This window comes from Stegodyphus dumicola, chromosome 5 (genome assembly GCF_044657685.1).
Source record: "Stegodyphus dumicola isolate Sdum_Otavi_A_Nest chromosome 5, ASM4465768v1".
Lineage (NCBI taxonomy): Eukaryota > Metazoa > Arthropoda > Arachnida > Araneae > Eresidae > Stegodyphus > Stegodyphus dumicola.
In genome coordinates this window covers 194,481,900-194,505,819 of record NC_140772.1, presented here as the reverse complement: position 1 = coordinate 194,505,819, position 23,920 = coordinate 194,481,900, and the positions used below count along the sequence as shown (strand labels likewise).

At 32.1% G+C, this 23,920-nt stretch overlaps 1 protein-coding gene across 1 annotated transcript; it reads left to right on the top strand.

Annotated features, from left to right (window-relative positions):
* Positions 1-3,122: 3,122 nt before the first annotated feature.
* Positions 3,123-19,232, top strand: ksh (transmembrane protein 167A-like protein ksh). Its single transcript, XM_085817512.1, has 4 exons — positions 3,123-3,245; positions 3,450-3,559; positions 15,641-15,675; positions 18,953-19,232. Exons 1-4 carry the CDS (start codon positions 3,243-3,245, stop codon positions 19,021-19,023), a joined length of 219 nt encoding a protein of 72 aa, XP_085673638.1. The 5' UTR covers positions 3,123-3,242; the 3' UTR covers positions 19,024-19,232.
* Positions 19,233-23,920: the final 4,688 nt, after the last annotated feature.

The following is a 23,920-nucleotide window of genomic DNA, read 5'->3' as shown; positions in this document are numbered from 1 at the left end:
TAATTTTAGAGATCTGTTAATTAGACATTCAAATTGAATTGAAACTGAAACTAACACACTAATAAATAATTAAACAAGTTTTCTTCCTGAACGCAAGTTACTGCTCTTCTACACATCGACATACTAGATTGATACTTGTTGCTCGCCTTCTTATCCTAGAGATATCAAAATGTAAATGTTACTTTCTGGAATAGGCACAATTAATGTGCCAAATTATTTGTAACCTCAAAATGTTTGATTACAATACAAGGTATATTAGTTAAATCTGCTGCGACTGCGTCTTATTGTATCTCTACGTTTTCTAAATTTATTCTTGATTACGGGTCTACTATCCATGCTTCAACATCTATCTAATTCATTCCCAATTCATCATACATATGTAATCACATATATAACAGTTTTTAAAGTTTGACAGAAATTAGAGAAAACATTTCAGTTTTGGTACAAATTTGACTGGTTAGCAATGATTTTACATAAAGCTCAACAGGTGTGTTCTTCGTTGTAAAATATCAAATGATAATTAAGAGCATAGCAGCATAAATCCTATGCACCAGAAAATCTGACCTGGGTTCGGTGATTTGATCCCACCTATATTTGATCTTTGAGATGGATTTTGTTGCTGGGTAATGATATTATTCTGGTAACCAGATTTTATTCTGGTAACCACATTTCATTCTGGTAACCTGGTGTAGGGTTATTATTCTGAAAACTTTTTTAGCTCGAAACAGTAGAGTTGCGGGATATTTCCCTTTCTATTTCTGATTTTTTATTTTTAAACGAAGAAAACAGAAATTTTTTTTTTTCCCCCATTACGTTGACGGATATTTTTCTTGGAGAATGGTGGTTATGGCTGAAGCGCAATGCCGAGTTTGTGCAATATTCTGATTTTTTTTAACGACAACAGATTGCTGTATGCATGGGAAAAACAAAATTAATGTATTGGATATTATGTATAAAGTTGGATAAATCGTTCTTGTATTTTTAATTTGTACTATTATATTAATTGTAATTGTATATGTAGTCATCATTTTTCATTTTAAATTAGATTTTTCTTTTGTTAAGTCGGTAATGTTCCCAATTTAAGGTAAACATTGATATTTTAATGATCGCTAACGAGACGTGAAAATCTCAAACCTGCACCCGATAAGTAAATTTTGCATTTACAATAGCAAACACTATGTATTAAAATCATTTAATACATAATGTTTGCTATTATAATTGAACTTGATATTATATTTTTATTTAAAATACAACATATTATGCCAAAATTATGGATTTCCTTTTCGTATCTTTTTTTCTTTTTGTGTGTGTGTGAAAAATTTGATATTTGCCAGTTGCTGATACGTCGCGGGCTCAACTAATGTGATTGCGTTTGTGAACGTTTCATATTACTTACTGCATATAGAACTAAAATACATTTAATATAAATCTATGACAAGTTGTATTACAATATCACAAAATTGAAGGCATAGAAACTATTATTGTCCTCATTATCTGAGGATCTTGTTAGCGGCAAGAGTTGCTAACAAGTCGAGAGTTTAAGACCATGCTCACTTCTTGCCTTGTCTAAAGCAGTTTGCAAATTGAATTAATCACGTCATCTTATTTTCTCTGTTGTATTTTATTTTATGCTGTATACTCAACACTCTGATCTGTTACAGTTGAAACGATATTAAAGGAACAACACGATCATTGATTCGTCGGTCTCCTTAAAATTGAGAGGCTTTGGAAAAGAATATGTACTGAAGACGTTCTTTGTCTTTGGTGACAGACGCAGTGCAGATCGCTAGAATCCTTTGACTCTGGCCGTGAAGTTATTGTCTTGTAATGTCAAGTGAAGCCGTACCTAAACTAATTATTACTTCTGTAGTATTACAGCCTGTTTTACATCTCAAACTCTGCAATATGAATTTCTTAACTTTGTGTGGATCGCCTACGGTTTTCACGAAGCCACTCAACGCTCGCAAATTTGAAAGAGCCCGAATTTTTGAATCCAGCTCCAGCAGTAGAAACATGAAACAGACTCAAGCCAAAGCTCAAGCTCTGTCTTCTTAGAGATTCTTTGCTCAAGCTCTGTCCCCAAGGTTAAGCGGTCGCTTACATCGTGCTTCTGATTCTACCCATAGATGTCGCCACGAGCAAGCCTCTGCTAAAACACCAAAGCACTGAACAACTGCGAGCCAAAAATCTGCTAAACAATTATATGGAGATAAAAAGATTAAAATTTACGATTGGGTATTTCATAAAACAATTTTAAAAATTCATACAAATATTAGAAAAAAGTAAAGCCAATGAAATATCAACTATATTTTAACATACAATATATTAATTTTTACATACAAGTCAGCTTAACAAATGCACAATCGCAAGGAAACAGAGAGTAATAAATATTTCCATAAGGGAATAAATTCGCATAATTCGACGAATTTTTACTGAACAAATTGCGACAGATATCACTAAGATGAATTTAAAGAAATCAACAAATACCATTATATTAAAAAACAAATATATAAATTAAACGAGTACAAAATTAAGTAAATTTAAGGAATATAAAGTAAAAGACAATGGAACACATAATCATGTCAATATGATTTTCAGTTTTATGTCGAATAATATTTGTGTAAAAAATAAAAACTATCATCAAATAAATTCACAAATGAATACAAAAATTCGTTTTCATACGATATTTTCAACGACCCGATGACGCAGAACGCAACAAATAATCAATCAATTGATTTAAAACAAGGTTTCTAAAATATCCTAAGAAGTATTTTACTGATTTTCATTCAAATGACAACAAATTTGGCTAAGTAGGTTCCCATTTACACTTCCTTGAAGATCAGTAAAATACTTCTTAGGATATGTTCCTTTAGCTATTATGTAGAAAACTAAAAAATTTACAGTTTCTGTATTTTGTTGTTGCCATTCTGAAACACTAAAAAATGACATAAAATATTTCAAACATAAAAAAGAAAGATTTTTTTTAAATATACATATTCACATTAAAAGAAAATAAACTGACTGTTCTATTTGAGCACTAAGTGTTTTTTAATGGAATACGGCGCTTCGCAACCTGCTGATTGGGAATTTCTTTTATGCAGAATAACTTGGCATTATTATTTCGGCGGAAGTCGATGTCACATGACTTCCGATTATGATCAAGCGAAGTTTACGTTAACAAATGCTGCTGAAGTGTGCTTTATGAATAAAATCCTGCAAAATTTTATAAGCGAAGGCTGATAATGGTAATAACTTTTTGATTTGATGTATTTTTAACAGTTATTTTTTGTAGCATGGCTGTTATATTTCGTTTGATTATTGTGTATGCTTTATTTCATATGAAGGTTTGAGTTTTTTAACGTGTGCGTAAAAGTACACATAATAATGGTTATTCGTATGATTATATCTTTAATTACCCTGGAAAATAACGTGGGATTTTTTTCTTCCAGTCGGCTTTATTTAATTTTCAAAGCTTGTTGACAGTTGTTCTTCTGCTTATTTGTACATGTTCGTACGTCAGATCTCTGGCTCCCAGTTTGCTGGACAGGAATAAAGAAGGGTAATAATTTTTTATTTGTGTTATATTGCATTGGAAAATGCAAAAGCATTAAATAAGTATTTAATATGGTGCTACCTGTTTTTCAAAAATGTTTTGTGATGAACTCTGGTTCAGTATATCAGCTTGTAATTTAAACTTTACTTCGGTGTGCATTGGCAAAACATTTTATGACCGATAACTAATAAGAATTTGTTGATAAAAATATTTTTATTCACATAATATTAAAGTATATTTAATTTGCAGGTACAATTTCTTTGGTTGGGTCCTAGCAGAACCCATACCCTTGGCGTGCCCACTTATATGGCGCATATTGATGTGTGCACGGACAAAGCCCAGGGAGTGTGCAACACCAAGTTTGTGCAATTCTGGGATGTTTATTTAAGTGAAAATACGTCGATGTGTACGTGGATACCGAGTTTGTGTAATTCTTTGACTTGTTATTTTCAAGTTGGCAATTTTGAGAAATGTGAGAAGCAGTAGGTGATTCGGGGAAGGTGCAGAATTGCCCACTGCTTGGCACATTTTTAAGAATTGCATATACTCGCTATTCATGTGCACATCGACCTATTTTCACTTAAAAAAAAATCTCAGAATTGCACAAAAATGGCATTGTGCACTCTCTTGACTTTATCCATGTACACATCGACCTATTTACACTTAAAAAGTCAAAGAAAATTGACAAAAATCCAATTTTTCGTACTCTTGTAAAAAGCACCAACCAAATAAGTGGGCGATTCAGCACTTTACTGGGTGATTCTCCACTTTCCCAACTTGTCGCCAAAAGTGTGGGCTTTCCTAGGATTTTACCATTCCTTTATAGGGATTGTACGAAATTGCAACGAAAATATATGCACAAAAATGCCAAATCTAGCAAACCTACCCATTTCGTGAATGTGCCGATTTAACACTATGTAAATTTAGATAATTTTCCATTTGTGAGTTGCCATTGAAATACTGGTTTAATTTTTTAAATTCTTTTTTGATAACACTATTGATCTAGCAATTTGGGCATTGCCCTATGTCAAAAAGTATGCAATAGAATTTTTTCAAAGAAGAGGCATCATTCATGATAGAAAATTATGTTCAAACAACCACAAGATAAAATTATGCTTTAGCAGTAACTCGATAGTAAAACCTGTAATGAGATGAAAGCATTAAGATGACAAAATTGGTTTGAAGGATAGAAAATCCCTTTCCTTACATCCATAAAGTTCATCTATTTTTGGTGTTAGGAGATGACATCTGTTGAATTTTGTGAACTCCATCTGAAGATGAACCATGATACAACTGTAGACTGGAACAGCTAAGATGCGTGAGGTATGTACCACAGCTTTGATTGCTCGGCCCAAGTTGGAAATCGGTGGATACGACAAAATTATTCAAGTAGATGAAAGTTTTTCTGTAGAAGAAAGAATAATATTGGACGTGTTCTTCTGCCACAGAGGGTTTTCAGCAGATTGTGCTGAAAATCAAGTGAATCTTTCTTAGTCACAGAACTACTCTGATATGCGCCCTAAAGGCGCCAAATTTCTCACCAAATATTTTTGGCGAGAAACTCCACGCTGCCATATTGCTATCAAAATTTTTTGTCTACATTTCGAACTTTAAGACTAAAACACTGTTCCAAAAACACTGTTTTCGCGAATGCAAAAACCACATTTTGAACACACAATTTAAGCTAAAAATCCGAAACAAAAACAAAAAATTTAGATAGTAAAACCGTGAAGTTTCTAACCAAAATTATTTGACAAGAGTCCATGTACACAGCGATATGTTTTAACTTAAAAAATCATCTACGAATGGCACCATCTAGGCAACGAACGAATTTACGAACTACGCACACCTCGCTTTAATAAATTAACATAACAATAAATTTCAAAGAATACCATGTACACAGCATTCTGTTTCAACTTTAAAAAACATCTACGAATTGCACAATTTAGACAGTACGCACTAATCGAGAAAATAACTCAAAATTTCAAACAACAATAACGACAGAAATTCATACTAAAAAAACAATGAACATAACATTCTACAAAATAAGAACAAGAATAAAATAAAATGCACTTACCATTAATGCTTTTTCGAACAACAGAAATACCAATTTCATACCGCCACGTAATCACTATTGTATTTATATGACAGCCAGACACACTATCCAGAAAATTCATACTATGGTTCATAAATAAATAAAATAACAAATAATCACAAATCCCTACTTCTATCACGCACAGCCACTAAAAATAATCTCCCATACCTTCTTTCCACACCTCCAAATACCCATTGCCCCTCAACAGGATGTCCACGACGATATTTCCTTATGCCGAACTTCAATTCAACAATTTTCACCATTAAATCTTTCCCCCTAGCTTCTCAGACACAAAGCATGACGGGAACCAACGAACTCCAGCGAAAGATTTTTCAACGTCAACAGGGTTGCCGTACAACACGCAATCGTGCCAAAAACCAGCGCAGAACACATATCGCCACATTTGGTGAAATTAGGGCGTATATCAGAGTTGTACCTTAGTCACTGTTCCAGATTGATCGGTGATAGTCTTTTTGAAAGTCACAAAGAAAAATTTCGCAGAAGGAAGCATCATTTAGATTGAGTGCTGGAAATCGTATAAGTCAAATGAACTGTGACATGTTGAACATTTACTGTAACCATAATGACAAATCTGTGGACCCTGAAAGTGGATGTCACATAAAAACAATAGAGCATCTGTGGGGCGGTGTTAAGTGGTGTAATAAGTGCCGTGAGTTCACTGCTCAGCAGCATTTCGATTCTTCTTTTTCCGAGTTTGTGTACAGATATATGCACAAAAAAAAAAAAAAAAAAAAAAAAAATTTCTGCAGTGTAAGAAGACATAAATTTCATGCCTTCTGTTTAATTTCACTTAATGTTTAGCCTTTTTTTTATAAATTTAAAATAATAAAAAAGGATTAAATTAAGTTAAACTTTCATTAAATTAAATTAATAGTTTAGATAGTTAATTATTATTATGTTTTCTTTCGGTTATGTTTAGCTTTTGTTTATTATTTTGTTATTATTAGTTTTGTAAATTATAATAATAATAAAATGTATTACATGAAATTAACCTTTCGCCTAAATTAAAATAATAATCTTAGATAATAATAATTATTATGCTTTCTTTCTTGGGTTAGAGTTACCGTAATTATTTTTGGCATCAACAGTAGTTTGTTGATTTTCTGCAGTCCCTATAACGGAATTGTACCCATTTGCATTTTAGGAATGAAATGTATGTGTAATACCTTCAAATTCAAATATGATATGTGCATACACTGTCATACTAAAGAATCCCCTAGTTACAATAAGTACAGTCAATCCTTTTTTTTTTTTTTTTTTTTTTTTTTGCCTGCTCGATGACTGTTACTCGATGACTCATTTCTTTCAATGTAATCTCAATGTAATTTCTTTCTTTCAATGTTTACTTTATTAAACATTTCTTTCAATGTAAGGTGTTTAATATGTTTCCACAAAAAATTCAAAAAGTTCCTTTTTCTTGTGTCATATATAGTGGACTTTCCAATACCATACTTCTCGCATAATTTTGAGACAGATAGGCCTTTATCCATTTTTTGCAGCAATTCCACATTTTGTTTAATGGACATCGAAACATGCTTTCGCTTTTTTCATCCTTTGGCAGCTCCAGAATTGGAAACTCTTTTTGACATAATCGAAAGTTCAAGCTTAATTTTTATGAAATTGTTCTAACAGTCTGCAAAAAATAATAAGCGGGATCCAAATAGAATATTAAGGAACAGCCCAATCTGCAACATTAACTGAAATGCCTTAGATAGTTTTAGCCTAGCTTATACCATCCGTTACACGTTAAACGCGCATGCGTAAACACATTATGCATTTACGCATGCACATAAAGTTTGCAGCTTTAAGGTCCGGATTATAGATCATTACGGATTACGGACGTTGTACTGTATTATGAAAAACTTTTCAGATTTTTCAATTTCGGACAGAAACTTTTCAGAACTGAAAAAAATTCTACAATTAATGTTCTCAAAGATGATCTTATATAGCACTGATCTTTAAGTATGTTGTAATATTTCTGCTGAATTCATGATACCATGAAAGATATCTATCTAAAGTGAGATCTTGTAAAAAGGTGACATGCTATTCATAAAGAATCATCTACTGCTAAAACAACCTAACAGAGTAATATAATTCAATTTTTTCTTTGATTAAAAGATTATATACTTAAAATATTTCTATGTTAAAAAAATAACGAAAAATTTTAACTTGCATCACTTTTCTTGCAATGTAGCAAGTTCATATGATCTTAGGAAATGGCCAGTTGAGAGGGGCCTTATTTTTAGGTTTCCATTAAATTAGGAGTGTTTTTTTTTTTTTTTTTTTTTTTTTTTTTTTGTGTGTGTGTGTGTGTGTGTGTGTGTGTGCAGTATATAGGAAACACATAAAGGGGGAGAGAATCCAAATATTTCATAATTACTTATAATAAATAATTTTTATAACATATTAGAGAAATTATATTTTTATGTGGTGGAGACAGACCACATAAAAACGTCACACTTAGAAAATATGATAAAGCTTTACGAAATAGTGAAAAAGTGCTTTCAAACAAATAATTAAATTACACATGGAAACTTTTAAAAAAATTAATTTCTCATTCTACACATGGAAAAATTTTCAAAATTCACATAATTCATTGCTACTCGTCATAGTCCAAAATGTACATCTTCTTGTGATGACCTGGTTCAAAACCACTTTTGCCACTTGAAAATATTACAGCTGATTTAGTTTTTGTTACCATAAAGTTGGTGATAAACTTTTGCCACGACAGTCGTTTGATCAGCTGCTTGTTATGTCATGGCAGCTGCTTTTGTTTGTTGCACAATTAATAGATTCATTTATTTTACTGGCACGTTTGTGCGTTGCTCTTACAATGGATTCGCCTAATTTTAATTTGTTAGTAACAGCTGTGGATGCCTTACTATTTGCTAGCCTATTTAATATTGCAATTTTAGTTTCTAAAGCAACTGTCTTTCACTTTTTTTTTGGCTGAAATTATTCATTTTAGGAGAACACTTATGTCTGAAAACAAAAATCATAAAAACTAAATCTAAATAGAAAACATAATTAATTGATCTTTAATTTCACTATAAAATGAATTCTTAATCATGCGAGTCGTAGAAAAACTGAACATGAAGCATATGCTGCTAGTACATTGAACGAAACTATTAAATGGGCATTATCAGAAGACTGTTGATAACAAAAAAACATAGCACCCTGCAGTGTACATATCTACACTGATAGAAAACATTAGAATGGTGTTATAATACCACATTGTTGGTATTCATAGATCGCAGAAAAAAAAAAGGTTAACTGTACTTATTGTAACTAGAGGATTCTTTAGTATGACAGTGTATGCACATATCACATTTGAATTTGAAGGTATAACACATACATTTCATTCCTAAAATGCAAATGGGTACAATTCTGTTATACGGACTGCAGAAAATCAACAAACTACTGTTGATGCCAAAAATAACTACGGTAACTCTAACTCAAGAAAGAAAGCATAATAATTAATATTATCTAAGTAAACAAATAAATATTAAGCTTTTTCTTTTGTAAATTTTGATACCCTTTAGATCATAATTGTTCTTTATTTCATAAATTACGATTTCATATTTTTAATTGTATAATTTCTGCATGCCATCTTACCAGATTTAAATTGATTATCTATAATCCTGAAAAACCCCTAATCCGGAATCGCCGAAGTCCTGACGAGTCCGGATTATGGACTTTGTACTGTGTATGTCAATTGGAGGTTTTAATACTGTTGAAAACATAAAAGATACCAATTACGCAAAATGTGATATCAGAATTTAATTTTAATTTATTTATAAATTATATTTATTATTTCTATAGTTCTCTTTTCACTTTTAGACTTTCTTATGTTTTGTAAATTTGTCTTGGAATGCCATTTTACCAGCAGTGTTTTATACTTTACCTTTTTCTTTTTGGCGGGGGGTAGTTTGATGAGTTATGATGAGACACCCTTACATGAAGGCATCTGTTTTCATATAAGTTTTCTAATTGGCTTATATTTCTTTTCCATGCAAGAGAACACGTAAACCCAAATTCTTATTTTATTGGGATGAAAGTTTCAGTATGGAAAAATTTTATTTTATATGATTATTTTTTAGATGGAATTTAAATTATTATTTATTTTTTTAATTTGTTCTCATTAAATATGGTAATTTCCAAATAATTTTAGTAGTCTTGAAATAACATTTAAATGCTTAAAAATAAGTGGATTTCATTACTCTTGTACACAATAAAAAATTTAATTTTACATAAAAATATTGATCTCACATAACAGATGTAAAGCTCAGAAATATCTTTAAAAAGATAAACTTGCACTCACGTGTTTCTTACATATTGATTAAATACTATATAGATATTCTATGATATGATTTGATTTATACATACGTGATCCTATCTATTTCCTGTGTATTATATCTATTCTTTTAGTTTTTGACTGTAATACTTAAAAATGGTTTTTGAGGTTTACATTTGCATGTTTCTAAATATTTATTTTTAAACTCCTTCACCTTTCAGCATAACAACGTGGCTTTACTTTGGAAGTTTTGATGTGTTCCCACTGGTATTAAGACTGCAGTAGCATTGTTTTTTTATACATACACACACCTGCAATATATATATGAAAGATAAAAAATATTAAATCTAACTTTAATTTGCAGTAGTTCTTTAGTTCGCTGTCTCTCTTTAAAAAAAAATTCCGCTGTTTCCCGTTTTTATCCAAAAAATAGAATTGTTTATAATGAGCCTCTATACGTTATTTCAAAATTAATCGCTATCATGATTTGTGCATAAAGCTTATGATGCAGATGCTTACATATTGCTTCAAGCAATTAATAATTTCAAATTTGAGAATCAAAACTTTTAGTAGTTAATGGGGACAAATCTGCACTGAAGCTAAATCATTCTGACCTCATAAATAATTATTTCATGCCGGACGTATTGTGTTGCTTCTGTTCTTATGTCTCTGTCAGGATAGCTGTCTCGGTCTCTTTTTTACTGCAACATCTTAAAAACATTACGTTCTTCTGAAACATGTGTGCTATTTGTGCCAAATTATTTTTAGTTGCATATGTTAACAAGAAAAGATTTTTTTTTTTTTTTTTTTTTTTGCCTGCTTCGATGAAGCTTAATATTTATTTGTTTACTTTACTTTCTTCGCTATCGGAAGCAAATTATAATGACGAGGAATTTGATTTAAATCATATCAAAGACGGAGTACATCAAGATGAAATACAACATTTAGTAAGGAATTATAAGCCAAATAAAATAAAAACATCTGCCCTGAAGAAAAGGATAGTGCTGACAGATCAACTTCCAATACATTGCGTGCCGCGGCGTCTCCCCACCACAGAGCAGCGTGAAATTGATAAACAGATTTCGGAAAGGTTAGATAAACAAAGGATATGCCTTTATCCATTTTTTGCAGCAGTTCCACTTTTTGTTTAATGGACTTCGAAACATACTTACTCTTTGTAGATCCTTTACATATTATTAAATATATATCGGAAATTCTATTTGACATAATCGAAAGTTCAAGCTTACTTTTATAAAATTGCTCTAACAGTCTGCAAAAAATAATAAGCCGGATCCAATTCGAAGATTAAGGAACAACGCAATCTGCTACATTAACTGAATTAGATAATTTTAGCTTAGCTAATACCGTCCATTATACATTAAACGCGCATGCGTAAACGTATTTTGGGCATATACACACGCATATTCGCAGCCGTAAAGGTCTTAAACGCATGCGTCAATACGACGCATGCGCTGTAAGTTTGTAGCTTTGAGGTCCGGATTATAGATCATTCTGGATTATGGGTGTCCGAATTAACGACTTTTGACTGTATATAGTAAAATCTTTTAAATTGTTTGTAGTTTGAATTGAGAATTTGTAACAGTAATTTTATCTTACTTTATTGCTTTATTGTTATAATTACCATGAAACAATTTGTTTCAATCCTAAAACCATAAAAATACTACACTACTTGTAAAGCAGTTTCTAACAGCATTGAACTCTTAGTCCCAAGTACTGAATTAAGATTTATATTAGCCTAAATTGCTCATTTATTTATATTAGTGTTTCTCAACTTGTTTTATCCAATGCACCTCTTTTGCCATTGTTAGGAGGTCATTCTCACCCCCTTTCCTCTTCACGACTCGGGGCCCACCAGCACCTGAGTGATAAAGTCGCTGAATATTGGTAATTCGACCTGTGCTCAATTTTAGGTGGATCAGCTACCTGCATGGGTGCCTTCGTGGGCTTTCCTCAGGTATAACATTCTATCAGCTAGTTTCCCTTAGAAAGTCCTAGTTGAAGGCATTCCTTCCCTTAGACAGATAGTCTTTGAGTGCTTTGCTCTAATAAAATAAATCAAACTAAATCTTTTAAAAATTCGAAAAATGCATATACATTTATTTAAATTCAGATTATTTTTTAACATGACTTATTAATTAAAAAAAAAAAAAAAAACTACAGAAAAAACTTGAAATAAAGTAGTTAAAAGTCTAAAACTAAATACTTAATAGCTAAATAAAAGGCTGACTGCATTCACCCTTCCCCATAAATATGAAATTCATCCTCCAGGTGGATTCCTTCCTGGTTGAGAACGTCTGATTTATTTGCTATTTACACGTTTTCGACGTAGGATGTGCTTTTCCTGAAATTAAGTTAGATACTTTATTTTACTTAACATAACAAATAAAGTTAATATTGTTACAAAATGTCCTGGCACGGTAAGGATAGCTTCCCTGCAAAGCAGGTTTAGGGTTGCCAGAAAATGGCAAGGGAAGGCAGGGTTGCCATATTTGGCAAGAAATCGTCCATTTGGTGACAAAATTGGCAATATGCCACTGACGGATGGAGAACCTTCTGGAACGAATTCTTACTGGTTTAGCCCAGAATGTTCTCGAACACAAGCCAAGAGTTTTATAAACCCTGCTGGTATGCGGAGAGTCAGTATCGCATTAGTGTCTTGTTTAGTGAGTTGGTAGTCGGTCAGTGAGTGAGTGTCTCAAAGTGCTGAGTTTGTTGTCTAGTGCATCGCAAGTTAATACATCATCAAGTTTCATCTTAGAGTGTATTGAGCTCCTGGAACGACTGAAACAAGGAGCCAGGAGCTGTCCTCTGATGCTTTGCCATGAAGCTGTCTCGTGTTTATAGTAGTTCTTCGACAACTGTAAAACATGATTTTTGGAGCTGTCTTGAATAATACTGGCCAATAAAGTATGTTTCGTTTGTTTATCAAGTGCTGTTGTCATTAAACACTCCATGAACCCTTAAATGTAACGTGGAGAGAAAAATACGAGGGCCATCCAGGAAGTAGATTACGTTTCCGTCTGTGTCCGCTAGGGGCGGGGCTAGCGTGGCCATCTTGGGGTCAGAGCGTTGCGCAGCTCAATCTGCATCTAGCCGTGCTAGTGAGAGGTTCGTGCTGTGCTCCGTTCAGATACTGTGATGGTTTGAAATGTCTGCGTTAATTGAAAATCCCGCGAGCTGCGAGGTGCGTTCAGTAATAAGGTTTCTGGCTGCAAAAAACTGTAAACCGATAGAAATCTATCGGCAGCTTCGTGAAGTGTATGGGGACAACATTATCACTGAAGGTGGAGTGCGTCAGTGGGTCATAAGATTTCAAAATGGCCGAACCAATGTTCACGACGAAGATCGAAGTGGGAGACCCAGCATAGTGACCGCCGAACTTCTCGAAAAAGTCGATGCTAAAGTCCGTGAAAATCGAAATTTCACAATAACGGAACTTTCTTTGAGTTTTCCACAAATTTTGCGAAGTTTGTTGCACGAAATCATCAGCGAAAAGCTTGGTTACCACAAGTTTTGTGCAAGAAGAGGTAACGAAGTGGTTGAAGGCGCAGGCGGCCGAATTTTTCGACGAAGGAATTTCCAAGCTCGTACATCGCTACGATAAATGCCTTAATTTGTATGGTGACTATGTAGAAAAGTAGTATTTGAGTGTGGCTTTCATCTGTATATAATAAAATTTGTTTCCTATACTTTGTTTATTTTTTTATTCCAAAACGTAATCTACTTTCTGGATAGCCCTCGTACATAACAATATCATTTAATAAAACGGTAAAGGGGGTTATGCATTACTTTAGAAAAAGCACTCTCAACACTACTGTTAGATGAAGGATGTGCATTACAAGAGAAATGACATCAAAGAATCTTTAAAGAACCGACAGAGCACTTTCTTTCTCTTAGGTACAAGGATGTGCTCTGTAACTACTAACTCATCATTGTACAAATGAAAAATAAGTACCATAAATCATATGTAATCAAAAGTTCTTCAAGAATTATATTTTCTATTACCTGCGTTGAACTAGTAGTTATAGAGAGCATAAATGTAGCTTGAAAAAAGTACTTTTAAATACTTTTATCTTATTCTCTTTATAGTGCCAATTTTTTTTCATTAAGTTGCAATTGACCATTCAGTCCAGAAATGTAAAAACACTTCTAAGCATCCATAAACTAATTTCAATGTTTTCATAGATTTGGCCATGCACTTTTAATTCCACTTTTTATATTTAATATAAAATTCAGCTAGATGGAAGGCTGTTTGATTTCATTAGCACTCTGGAGTTCTTTGCATTATTATGATGCTTTAACCCCTTAACTGCCGCGGGCGTATATATACGTCTTGCTCAACCAATGCGTTAACTGCCCCGGGTGTATATATATATACGTCCTTCCAAAATACTATTATTTGCTTTGCACTGCTACCAATAAAATTACTCACAAAGCTTTCAAATGCAATGCAAAAGGAGGATACTATTTTAGAAAAGGGGGGGGGGAGAATTGGAAGAGGGAAATGTTTCTGAAAATGTGAAAGTAACGACTTCTGTTTTCGTTTACTGTTTTGTAGTAGGTGCATTTTTTTTAGTATGTCCGTCCGTCCGTCAGTGATTCTAATGACTGAGCAATTATTGCTTGTGTTTATGTCCGAGTAAAACATATTTTTTTATTCCGTATCTTCCGTTTTCATTTACTGTTAGTAGTAGGTGCTTTTTCATGAATATATCTGACAGTGAAATAGATGATAACTTTCCATCATCTTCAAGATCGGACACCTCAGAATATATTACATCAGATGAAGAGGATTGCGACTATTCCCTGAAAGATGCTCGACGTTGGTACAATTTGATACGAAAAGTTTGCCTATGACATCCAACCAATTCAGAAGAAATAGATGTTTTTTTTTTTTTTTTTTTTAATTTACTGATTTTACAAGGTATAATATAACACTGAAACCTGATATTACAATTTACTGGTCTAAAAATAAATTGATTGAAACTCAATTTCTCAGATAATTTTTATTATACATCTTTTTTTTTATTATTCAAACATCATTTTTATTATACTTACATCTTTTTTATTATGCTTTTACTCTAAACATTAAATTTTGTATTTTCATTTTTTCTTTTATTCTTTATTTTGTGAAAGTAAACAGTTTTTAGACAGCAAAACTTGCACTTATTTTCCACCTAACACATTGCATAACTACGCATGCCTGAGTAAAAACGGTGGCACTGGGGAGTGAATCGTGTCCGTTTTCCGCAGCAGTTAAAGGGTTAATAGAACACTTTAGAAAGGAAACTAGCTCTTATAGAATCTTGAAGATACGAGGTGAAGGTGCGTGGACTGGCCTATGAAAAATTTACGTTAATTTTGCCAAAAGTATGATTTAACAAATACGAAACCCATTTGTTAAATCATATTTTGGATATTAATGCAAAAGTAGCAGTCTAAATTTTAGCATTTTAACATTGATTTTAAAATATATACTTTACAAATTGTTTCTAAAATAGCATTATGAAATTTGAACTTTTGGGAAAAAATTAGTATAGTTATAAATATGTATATAATTTTGCTGTTTGTGGATAATCATTTATTATAAATTTAAGTATAATGTTCAACGCACATGAAACATATTTAATTCTGTTTTTTCCCCTAATTTGTTTAGGTTTCTTGGAGTATTTTGGAAATGTGCTAGAATTGGTATGTGTTAATTTAATAAATTATATGCAGGTGTCTTCTTCATTTTTACATATTTAAGTGTAGGTTATTATACACTTTATAATTTAATTTATTTTAGTTGGTCATCAAAATGAACTGTCGCTAAAAGGAGTACATTTGCATTTTACCAGTTTATGATTTTACTATTCTTACTGTCATTTATCTCATATTGATATTCTCTTATCATTGACACCTCCATCAAAAAGTAGCAAATTCATTGAATACTTTAGAGAGCATTCTCAAAATTGTTGGAGACTAATTTTTCACATAGTTAATTTATGAAAGGCAAGAACCATTTACGAAATGGTGCCAGGCTAAGAATTCCATAAAAGAGCAATCAATCAATAAAATAAAAATGGAAAGAAACACCAATAATAAAATACTTAATTATTATTATTTTTTTTTTAAAGAAATCCTTTTGCAATTTTTTCAGGTGTTGTTCTTTCCATATACAAAATATACATTGTCTTTGCTTAAAGAAAATGTCGGATGCACAAATTAAGAATTGCGGTATCCGGCAATAAATACAGTGGCTGGTTAATTTGATTACAGCAAAGCCTTGAGGGCAATCGGAGGGAGGCCTTCATGAAGGGTTTCTAATGGAAACAGGCTCATATACATGTTACACATGGGGGTAACCACGAAAGTGCCCATGCGGCCAGCATGCAGAATTCGAAGCTTGGACTGAACTACCAGTGTTTAGCAATTTTTATCGCTCGACCACTAGTAAGCCTCAGTAAATAAAGTGAACAGCTGTTGTAAATGAGATACAGCTATATTGAAATGAATTTCCAACCTGCATTCTAATACTTTGTTTACAATTTTTCACTTTGCATTTTTACAAAATTTGATCATTTAAGAAATAAAACTTCTTAGAATGTGTGTGTTTTTTTTTTTAAATTCTGTATTATTACTCTGTATTTCTGAAGATATGCAATGCTTTCTTTTCCATCAGCTCTTAAACCCCAGAGTCCCATTACAATTTGTTACCCCCCCCCAAAAAAAAAGTACTCAGTGCAAAAAGAAACACTAATAAAGAAATTATCGTTGAATTTCAGAAATACAAATTCACATATGCTTAAACAGATGTGTGCTACATGCTTACATGGGTTACCACATAAATACTCCTTGGTGACATCTTGGGTTGCCATATAACTATTTTGATAACTAACTGCTGTGTTTCATCATAAATGCTTTTTCATGATTTCTGTTGGGAATGTAGATAATTCAAAACTACCCTTATCATAATTATCAGTATTAAATTCATTTTGTTCATTAATCCATATAGTGTTTTATGGCTATTATGTATAAAGTGTGTGTATATTTATTAATCAAATAGCATCTGAAATTTGTTTTTATAAATATCTGAAGTAATTATGTGTTATAGGAGCTTAGTTTTATTTAGTTAGTTTGCTGATTTCATTAACCTTTTTTTTTACCACATTGTAGTAGGACTACTACAGTGTATAAGGATAGCATTTTCATTAACATATAAAAATTACATATTATTTTATCATATCGTATTTAGAGTTGGATTCAAACTGCCTGGAGGTTATCCGAGTAGTGATTCATTTCTTTTAATTTTATACAAAAGTATTCATGGAATGTAAATCAATATAATATTAATAGCTATAAAAACAATGACACTGTACCATGGAATTAATAGTGGCTAATTAATAATTATTTTGTCATTAGAAAGGCCTATGTTTAGCTATTGAGAAGTATAAAAATATTACTAAGAAACAGACTGGTGACATTAAAAATATTTGTAGAATCTTGTTTGTCACTGTCTGATAAACAATACACATTATATTCATAAGAAAAATGTGTTAAGATTGACAAATAACTAGCAGCAACTTGTGGATTTCCTATGCAACTATTTTAGTTTTTCTTACTTATTTGACAACAGTTCACTGTGACAGTTTCAACCTGATCTATTTTACACAGAAGTATCATATTATACATAGTTTAGTCAAAGATTTTGCACTCCTTCTTTAAAATTTTTCTATCAAAGGCTATTGTAATGAAACTTTCTGGCAATACTTCAGACATTTAGCTGTATTGTGTGACATAGTGGCTTTCATAAAGCAAATTTACTTTGTCTGATAATCAGTAGTAAACGTGTCTTGACAGCTGCAAGTGGCATACAAAGTGGAAATGTGTGCAGTAATTCGTGTTTTTTGGGGGGGGGGACAAAAAGGTGTAACTGCTGTGAAATTTATAGGCAATTGTAGGAAGTTTATGGTGAAAATGCAATACCATGTCAAACTATCATAAAGTAGTGCGACATGTTTAAGAACGAACGTACAGATATTGACACTGAGCACAAGGGAAAATCATTAACTGCCACAAATTCTGAAATTGCTGGAGGATTTTTGGAGTTTTTGAAAACAAATATTAAATCAGACTGAATCAAAAGAAATAATGGTAAACAGAGAGTGCTTTTGTATGCAGAGTTTATTCCTGAACATCCTAGATAAACTACTATGTATGCACAGTATGCGGTCACAGTTTCTTTTACAAATAAATGCTAACCACCATCTATTTGTAAGCTAAGAATATATAATCAGAAACTTAAAAAGTGTGTGAACACTTTGCTCTATTTTGATTTTTTCTTTCTCTAGATTTGATAATTTGTGTTTGTTTCAACTTTTATAATAGTAAGAGGTATAAGTTAAAAAAAAAAAAAAAAATCAAAGAATCTAGATATAAGTTTTAAAACTTGGGAATCATTTAACATCATCTCAACTTGCCTCTCTGAAACGAAATCTGTGCATTCAGGTAACAGAACGTCATCCAAAATAATACATTATTTTTTATAAATTCTTTTCTTAGGTTGTATTTTAAACAACAGATGTAAAGACATGAGGGAAAAGAGTGATGCTGTATTGGCTAAATCAGCTTGTTGACCATGTTAAAACAATTAGCTGGTACCTTGCTATCATTTATATCCCCTCCGCCCAGAAAGCTGAATACGCTAGAATTACTTTTATGATCTGTAACTACAAATGCAACATTTAAAACTAAAATTGAGGTAAGCTCTAATTGAGAGTTCAAGATGTGTCAAGCTGTATTTGAGATCTGCTTAGGTATAGACTGGAAATTGGCGAATATAATTTTCAATATACAAAATCAATTGATATAATTTTTTATTTGTTATTTTATATTCTTAAGTAAAAAAAATAAAAATATGTATAAACCTTGCTTTATAAATCTCTTTTAAATTTAATTTGTATGTTTTTTTTTTCCCCCCTTCCAGGTGAAAGGAAAAGTCCATATGTAAGTGTATGTTGCATAGCAATGGCTTTTGCAATTTTGTTCTGGTCATAAAAAAGTGGTGTTGAAAAGCAAAGAAAAATCTCTTGAAGAACTAAGAATATTCAGTATCATTAAATTCAGATGAATTTAAAAACTGCATTTAATCTGAATAATTGTATGTATTTATATGCAGAATGCTTTATAAGTATTTTATATGTATTTAAGTGTATTATAAGTAAATGTTATTAACACTGTATAATAAAGTATTTACTAAAACTGCTCTTTAAGTGTTAATTTTAATTATCAATATTAAAAATTATTAATATTTATTGCAACACTTTCTTGTAACTAATGATAAAAAACAGTGAAATAACTGATCTTTTTATAGAAATAAATATTTTAAATAGATTTATAAAAAATAAGTTTTATATAAACAGTTTTTAATAAAGGTTTTTGGCAGTTTTTATATAAACCAATAAGCTGTCTTGTAGCTTGCATGTTTCCCTTCTACAAATATGAAGGAATCATGCAGCTGTGTGTGCAATTTGGATTGGTTATCTGCTTTAATTCTATCGATGTAAATAAAATAGTTAAAATTGTTTTGCGACATCAAGGCTTGTATTGGATGGAAATGGTACCATGGTATTATCTTCAGTGTTTATATTTTTGCATTTCTTTCAATCTCATTTCTAACCACATATATTTAACTCAATAATGAGTTTGCCAGCTGCTCCTTAAAACAGATGTAAATAAACATAAGAGAAGCAAGCTGCTGTGAAGTTCATGGGAAAAATTCAACTTTCTTAATTAGAATTAATTGCATTTCTGCCATGCATCATTAAGATGTATTGATCCATGCATCCAAAGTCTGTTTCATTTCCTGATAGTGATATGAAGGATTTTTCACAATTTCTGCTGTCTCTCTTTCTGTCACTTACATATACAATACAGTGCAAAGTCTTTAATCCGGACTCATCGAGACTTTGGCTATTCTGGATTGGGATTTTTTCCGGATTATAGATCATCAATTTAAATCTGGTAAGATGGCATGCAGAAATTATACAATTAAAGATATGAAACCGTAATTTATGAAGTAAAGAGCAATTATGATCCAAAGGGTATCAAAATTCACACACACACACAAAAAAAAAAAAAAAAAAAGCTTAATATTTATTTGTTTACTTTATTAAACATTTCTTTCAATGTAAGTTGTTTAAGTTGAAAGAATCGTTTTATGTGCTAATACTTTCTCTTTAATTCTATAAACAGATATAATTTCTTGTTCAGTTACAAAGTTCCACTGTTCAAGTCCTATAATTGCTGTGCCGAGAATACTGACTAACTTGTCAATCGAAATTTTTTCATTTTCACTAACCTCTCTGTCACTTTCTTCATGCCTTTCTCCATTTTTTGCAGCAATTCCACTTTTTGTTTGATGGACATCGAAACATGCTTTCGCTTTGTAAATCCTTTGGCAGCTCCAGAATCGGAAACTGTTTTTAACATAATTGAAAATTCAAGCTTACGTTTTATAAAATTGCTCTAACAGTTTGCAAAAAATAAGAAGTCGGATACAATTAGAAGGTTAAGAAACAGCGAAATCTGCAACTGAAATAGATAATTAGATAATTTTAGCCTAGCTTATACCGTCTATTATACATTTAACCCATTAAGCGCCAAAACTACAAAAAATGTTTCTTTTCTCATGAAAATAATAACAAATATTAAATTAAGCATTTATAACATAAATTTACATTGAAAATAAAAAAAAATGCTCTTACCTGTCGAAAAAGCGAGTGTTCCATTCGCGCAACGTCAGCGAAATAAGACTACGGATGTTTAGTGAGTAGGATTGTACTCGTGTGATGTTTCTTTTGAGTGGAGTGCAGGATTACTTTTTAGCTGTATAACGCTTTATAAAACTACAAATCACTTTACTTGTAATTAATTTAATATTACAATATACATTGTATTTCTTTTACAAATACGGATTATTTCATTTGAAAGATTCAAGCATGAAAAGCTTGATTATGATCATGATGTAAAGCTACATTACATAATTTGCATCTATAAACAGTCTGCCTATAGTACTCTTTACAACAAAGTCTTTTGTTATCAACGGACTTTACGATAAAATGTCTACCATCTCCATGCAATGATTTTTGAATGCTGAATTTACTAAATCTTCCTGTTGCTGATCTATTTTCTGGCTAATTCTACACTCTCAATAGGAGTTTGCGAAAGAAATAATGCATTCTTGCGTCTGAAACCTAAAAGAGACTTTATATTTCCGGTAGTAAAAAGTGGTCATATTTAGTAAGTTTACATACGGTCTCACCTCGTATAATTTATCAGTAATGTCAATCTGATTATTGTCAAATGCAAATTCTGCTTCATATTCCTGTACTGCAAACGTGATATCTATTCTCATACAGCATGAAAAGAAATATCCTTATCAAAAGACCAATACATTTTTTCTTGAGGCAAAGAATGATATAAGCAATAATTTCCAATAAATCGTCTAATATAGGCTTCAGATGCAATTAAATTCTGGGCTTTTTTTTTTTCTTTTTTTTTTTTTTCCTGAGCGTATATATTTGTCTGTTCAACGAGAAGAGAGTAAATGTCTAAACCAAAATCGAAAATCTGTGCACTAGTTTTACCTTGTGTTTTGTCTTTTATAATTTCTCTTCTGTCTTTCTTGATGTTTTTCCTGAGTCATAACTAACAGTTCCTTTTTATCCACTTCAAGATTTCAATCTTCTGCTTTTTAAACTTTTTAGTATGGCTATAACTGCTTTTAGCAGGTTGAAACTTACTTCTTACATGAATTTCAACCTTCCCAGCAGTATCATTTGGTAAAATATCATTATTTAAAACATTGCCATTCCTTTCTTCTTCGTCACTAGCCCTCTGCAATTTCTGGGGGAACAACAGCAATATCAGTTTCATTCTGGTCATTATTAACATTAGCATCATCTGTTTCTTCATCAAAAAATCTTTGAAGGGCTTTTTCTAATGTAAGATACCTCGTTCTAGGCATTTTTAAACAACCAGAACATCGAAAGGAATGAGTCAAAAAGGAGATTGACTACCCGTTTCCTGCTGATGTTGCGTCAACGCAGCACCTGTTTTCCCTTGCTTCCCAACACAAATATAAACATCTGACTGATGTAATGTTCTGATAAACGGTGACCTTGACTAAAAATAGATCACTCATAAAGACTGCGATTCTTTCGTTAAATATTTTCAGCAAAAATACCCGGTCGAAAATTTTGCATAAAGTATGAGATTAATTATTATAAACAAAATGATTGTTGATGGCAAATATTTTTTACAGAAACAATCTTCATAATATACCCTACACAAAATCATCTGCTGGTATAAAATATCTTAGGTAGTTATATTTATATACTCATTTATTTTCACCGTTGCGTAACGCAACACCAGCGGCTAATGGGTTAAATGCGCATGCGTAAATGCATTATGCGTTTACGCATGCGCAGAAAGTTTGTAGCTTTGAGGTCCATATTAAAATCTTTGTACTGTAATATAAATAATTAGTTATTTACTTAAAATGTAATGGACAGTAACTAGCAACCTTGATTCAACTAATGAAGACTTTCTGCCCAGACTCCCTCTAAAATAGATGACAATGTACGGGACTGAAAGCGTTCCTTTGCGATTTAATTTAGTTAATCGATGAAGGTAAAATATGTGAGGACTATGTGCCTAAGGTGATGGGTTGCCTTCGTAGGAGATTTTTAAAGAAATTCTCACATATTTTCATTACATATAACGAAAACCGATGCAGCTAGCCTACTCGAGAGAACTTGAACATAGTCGAATTCTCACTATTCAGTGTTATTCGTCTGTCTTTTGTAGGCATCCTTTCATGTATTCTCGTAATGCAGTTATCTTCACTTCTAGCAAGAAAATAAGTAGTTCTTCTTGCAAGGCCATGGTTCATTTTTTTAAGGGAGTAAAACATCTGAAGATGGTACAGTATTGTTACCAATTTTTTATATAGATAGATGATTTTAGTGCAATTATATCTGAAATTGTATTATTCTTTGTAATGTAGCATGGAAAATCTAAAGAGAATGCAGGGGCAAGTCTATATTAATATTGAGTAAATTGGTATGTCGGTAATTTTGCGAGATATCGCTAAGGTGGCAACGGTAGTCGCCAATATTGGCAAGAAATCGCCAAGCGTAGTGACATTTTAGTTCAGTATCGCCATAATAAGTATTGTGATTGAATGCATTTAATTGATCACTGTATTAGCTGTAACCGTACTTCGGTCCTCATGTTGCCTTCCAGTAGAAGCTAAAGAATAGATCACTGGGCGTTGGTCTATGCAGGAATTCCAAAACCTCCTCATTACTCTTCGCTAGATTATTCCTTCCTGAATAAGAAAATTAAAAATTATTCCATTCAGCATTTCCTTTGCTATTTAGTGCTGATATCTCGCAAACACCTATGGATTACTACCTTTCCTACGTAATACAGTGTGTGCATCTATGAAAGACTGAAGATATCGGATTGTACCCTAGATTACTCTTCAACTTTACAACAAGCCACCTCCATTTTAACAATACCTGATGAGCATCTTTTAATGTTCTGTCGCAGCAAGTTTCCCTGCCACAATGTCCGTTCACTTTAACTGCAATGGATTCAACGGTCGCCTTACTGCCATGCGAAATAGTAACCTTTTCACAAATGCGCATGCTATTTTTCTTAGCGAAACTAGACTGGGAAAGAAAAAATCTCCCAGTCTAAACAAATTCATCTTCTATCGCAGAGACAGAGATACCTGCGCAGGCGGAGTCGCTATCCTTGTTCATCGAGATCTCCCTCAATACGAAGTCTCCCTAGACCACCTTCTGCATGACTCCCGCACGGAAGCTATCGCTGTTAAAATCACCTTCAAAGAAAAACCCCTTCTGATTGAAGTTTACAATCCCCC

Excerpts from the sequence above, each read along its gene's own strand:
- ksh (XM_085817512.1), top strand. Across the intron at positions 3,560-15,640 it reads CTGGACAGGAATAAAGAAGG|GTTTCTTGGAGTATTTTGGA; the intron begins GTAATAATTTTT and ends TAATTTGTTTAG. Across the intron at positions 15,676-18,952 it reads TTGGAAATGTGCTAGAATTG|GTGAAAGGAAAAGTCCATAT; the intron begins GTATGTGTTAAT and ends CCCCCCTTCCAG.